The 4,373-nt window shown below is 43.7% G+C and overlaps 2 protein-coding genes across 2 annotated transcripts in view; both read left to right on the forward strand.

Annotated features, from left to right (window-relative positions):
- Window positions 1-2,465, forward strand: part of LOC112143462 (sodium/calcium exchanger 1) — a 10,731-nt gene extending 8,266 nt beyond the window's left edge. Inside the window, exons 6-9 of the mRNA XM_036215877.1 lie at window positions 1-127; window positions 331-430; window positions 501-770; window positions 879-2,465. The exon at window positions 1-127 is cut by the window's left edge and continues 1 nt beyond it. Coding sequence (XP_036071770.1) covers window positions 1-127; window positions 331-430; window positions 501-770; window positions 879-1,255 — 874 coding nt within the window. The 3' untranslated portion in view covers window positions 1,256-2,465. The remainder of the gene's footprint in view (window positions 128-330; window positions 431-500; window positions 771-878) is intronic.
- Window positions 2,466-3,966: 1,501 nt separating this feature from the next.
- Window positions 3,967-4,373, forward strand: part of psen2 (presenilin 2) — a gene marked incomplete in the record, with an annotated part of 7,966 nt that continues 7,559 nt past the window's right edge. The window contains 1 exon segment of the mRNA XM_024267461.2: window positions 3,967-4,244.

A 4,373-nucleotide genomic window follows, 5' to 3' on the forward strand; every position in this document is an offset into this window, starting at 1 on the left:
GGGGGTGTGTCAGGAGACATTGACAAAGAAGGAGGAGGAGGAGCGCCGTATTGCAGAGATGGGCAGACCGATGCTGGGCGAACACGTCTGGCTGGAGGTCATCGTTGAGGAGTCGTACGAATTCAAGGTGAGACTTTAAAGACTCTTTAGAGAACAAGATCTTCTGTTGGTTTGATCTACATCACGTCTGTCTGAAGAGTTTCAGCTTCGGACCCTGTCAGGTTCTCCAGTTTTCATGTCTTCTAATGTCTGTAATGTGAAGTGACTGAAAATAGAACATTTCCAGCCATCAGATTCAATCACAGACATCACTTAAATGTTGTGGTTTAGAATGTTGTGGACAAACTCATCAAGAAGACCAACCTGGCTCTGGTGATTGGAACAAACACCTGGAGGGAGCAGTTTATGGACGCAATCACCGTCAGCGCTGGTAGGAGGACGGCAGATTCCCACAAGCAGCGGTTCTAACTGGAGCTGAGTCCTGCTGCTCTTCCCTGTAGGTGATGAAGATGAGGACTGCGGTGAGGAGAAGCTGCCCTCTGGCTGTGATTATGTCATGCACTTCCTCACCGTCTTCTGGAAGCTTCTGTTTGCCTTCGTTCCTCCCACTGACTACTGGAACGGTTGGGCCTGCTTCGTCATCTCCATCGTGGTCATTGGCCTGCTGACGGCAGTGATCGGAGACCTGGCCTCGCACTTTGGCTGCACCATTGGCCTCAAAGACTCTGTGACTGCTGTGGTGTTTGTGGCTCTAGGAACTTCAGTACCCGGTGTGTTTTTCTATCCGTTCCAATTCTGAAATCTTACATTGTAAACAGAAACCATTCAGGTGAAAGATGTTTTTGGTCCCACTCATCCTTGTGTCGTCTCTCCATCAGACACCTTTGCCAGTAAGGTGGCAGCCATCCAGGACCAATATGCAGACGCCTCGATCGGCAACGTGACGGGAAGCAATGCCGTCAACGTTTTTCTTGGAATCGGCGTGGCTTGGTCCATCGCGGCTATCTACCACTCCAGCAAGGGAGAAGAGTTCAAAGTGGACCCGGGCACGCTGGCATTCTCCGTCACACTCTTCACCATCTTCGCCTTTATTTGCATCTTTGTCCTCATCTATCGCCGCCGACCTTCAATAGGCGGAGAGCTCGGTGGGCCCCGGGTTCCCAAGATCCTCACCTCTTGCCTGTTTTTCAGTCTTTGGCTCATGTACATCATCTTCTCCTCCCTTGAGGCCTACTGCCATGTGAAAGGATTTTAGCTGGTCTGGTGCATCTTGGTCCCACGAGGTCCTGATAGAATCTACTTTGGAGATTCTTGATGTTGTTCCAGCGCTTGTGTAGCTTCAGGTCTGACAGAAGACACTTTTCATAGGTTCTGGTCTTTGTTTTCAGGACAAATGCTTTTGGAGACTAATTCTTCAGAGCAGGAATGGTGTTGTATAAACATAGTGCTTGCTTAGTTCTTGAAACTTATTTACCAGTGTGATCAAATACAGTAACCCATTTGTTTTTCCTGTGAACCGGTTCATGGCCTGTTCTGGACTAGAGTCCAAGTATTTGAGTCCTATCGTCTTTGTGATAGAAAAAAACACATCATAGATGTTAGACGTAGAGACTGCGACCTGCAGTCTTTTCAGTTTCTTTAGTGTCTAGAAGTTGAGTCATGATGGTTGCTATGACTCAACTTCTAGACAGCATCACCTGGACGAATGAGAACCTTCACCGACACATGACCTCTTCAGGTTTGAATCCAGCACAGACGCTCATCAGATGAAAGAAGACAAACAATAAACCAAATACCTCAAGCCAGGATGGGGGGGGGGTCTCAGAAAACAACACCAATACATGGGGGTGTGGTCAGTCAATGACCAGATTTATCCTAATGGCCACGCCCAGTGGATCGGGGTGTGTTATGGGTGTGAAACTGAGGAAAACTGCATGTTTAATAAAGACATCCCAGTAAGAACATATTTCACTTATTTCTAAATAAAACGTTTCTGGGAAAAAGACCACTTCACTATGACTCTGCGTTTATACTTTGTTGTTCTTCTAGATTTCACAGAAAGATCATCTTCTGGTTTGAGGTGAGACTGGATTGTCATTGGTGGTTTGGATAAAGTTATAATGGGCTGTTGTTATAGTCTTTCAAAAGTAAAGCATGCAGAGTGATGATGCCTCTGTTGTTTACCCCCCGCTGTTCTCTGATTGGTCGACAGCCCTCTGTGAAGCATCTACATTTGAGGTTCCTCTGGAGCAAATCGCTGTATTTCTGATCCAAGTTTTCCTTTCATCTGTAGACGTGACCTTGAAGGTTATTTTGTTTTTGGTTCTGTGGTTGGCTTTCCAGTCCACATGTGGACTTCACGTCTGCAGAGATGTTCATCAAAACAAACATGGACTGATGAGCTGTCAAAGACTTGTTTGTGTTATTTTCTAGTCATTGTCATTAAATACTATATTCTCGCCCTCTTTCCATTGTTGTGTTTTTGTCTTTGCTGCTGATAGTTTCATTTCAGGCTTAGAAGTTCCTGCGTTTCTGAAGCATCAAATTTCCTTCATTTCACTTTTATTTTGATACTTTTCAAAGTAAAAGCACATCTGGACGTTCCGAGTGTTGAATGTCACCTGTGATCCGGTAGAAAGTTTCTAGACTTTTAGTTGTGACTTTTATCAGCACCTCATGACTCCTCTTGAAAGGAGGAGTCCTGACCTCTGACTCCGCCCACAGCCCCATCACACACATAGACACTTGGATTTGATTTTTTAACCTTTATTTATCCAGGGGGATCACATTGACAACACTTATCTACAGCTGTGGCCTGGCGTTCAAAGATGGGCGGGGCTTCTACACCGGAGCTGTAAGGAAACGTGAGACTTACACCAGCTGACCAATCACAAAACTCAACTGTACTACCAATTTCAACCTGTAGGGGACAGTACAGCCGGTTTAAGACTATACTTTTAGCAATTTAACAAGTTTATTTTACATTTTAATTTTAATGTTTACTAAAATGAAGCTTGATGTTGTATAAAAGAAAACACATTACACCAGGGGGCGCTGTTCTGCTTTTTCATATGAATTCGGACACAAAAACAGCATAAACTTTTATAATGCAATGGATTTTCATTTTCTTTCAAATTAATTTAAAGAAAACCATGTATTGAAATGTAACTATGAAATATTGAATAGTAAACTGAAAAATGAATTATGACACGAAAAAGCCACGACAATTTAAAATCGAATTGTAATCGTTTCGTGAAGGCCTCCGCCGGTTGTCTTAGAATGAGCTTCATCACTGGAAATCTAGATCCAGAGCTTTTAAGAGCTCTTTAAATTAGACGTGTTTGACTCATCTCTATGACATTTAGTCATTGTGACTCTGTTCTCATTGTTTAACATTTATTGTTGATTCTGTCCTTGGAAAAGAGGTTTTAAATCTGGATGGTTAAATAAATAAATAAATAATAATATTCTAGTATTTCATTTTTTTAATTGTCACATTGAATTCTAAATTACAGGTAATTTTATATTTCAGACCTGGATTGCAAACTGAACTTTCTATAGAAAATTGTACATTACTCTGAACCGCGACTGTAAATAACTTATATACTCTCAGGATTTTATTTGCTTCATTTGAAGTTTTTTGAACACTTGAAAAATGAAGAACAGAAATATAACATTCTAAAAGTACGATTTAAGAACGCAAATAAAAAAATCCCAATTGACTCTGTTGACAACAAAAACATAAGTAATAATATTCTAAAATTACATTTACAAAAAAGGCCAGCCTTGGTTCTGGTGCTGGGTTCTACTGGACCTGGTGGATCAGAGAACGGACGGTTCTGGAACCAAACTGGTCTTTACGTCCAGAAGTTCAGCAGGAGAAAGACAGAACCGCCATCAGGAGAGTTAGCAGGAGTGGGAGGGCGTGGCCTTCATGGACAACAGGCGTGACGTCAACCAAAAGACACGTGACAGCGCCTGGCGGTCACGTGACTGCCGGCGGGTTCCGGGTGTGTGTTTTCTTCGGTTTTACGGACCTTAACTCCAGGTAAACATTCTTTTTTCTCAGCTCCAGCCGAACTGAACCGGTCCGGTTCCGTCCTCAGGGCTCAGTCTTCACTCTTTACTAAACCGGCGGTTCTAAAGCTTTGATCCAGCAGCCCTTATCCGGTTTCGGTTCGAAAGAGCTCATACTGGTATTAGGAGATCACGTGACCCGACCCAGACGAACCCCAGATTGGAAGGTAAGCAGAGGTTCTACGGCGGTTCGGTCCAGGCGTGGGGCGGAATATCTGCCTGATAGAACCGGACAGTGGATACCACCGTCGCGGTTCTGACTCGGTTCGGCGGGGGGGGGTACACTGATCCAGATG

The sequence above is a fragment of the Oryzias melastigma genome, linkage group LG16 (assembly GCF_002922805.2).
Source record: "Oryzias melastigma strain HK-1 linkage group LG16, ASM292280v2, whole genome shotgun sequence".
Taxonomy (NCBI): Eukaryota; Metazoa; Chordata; class Actinopteri; order Beloniformes; family Adrianichthyidae; genus Oryzias; species Oryzias melastigma.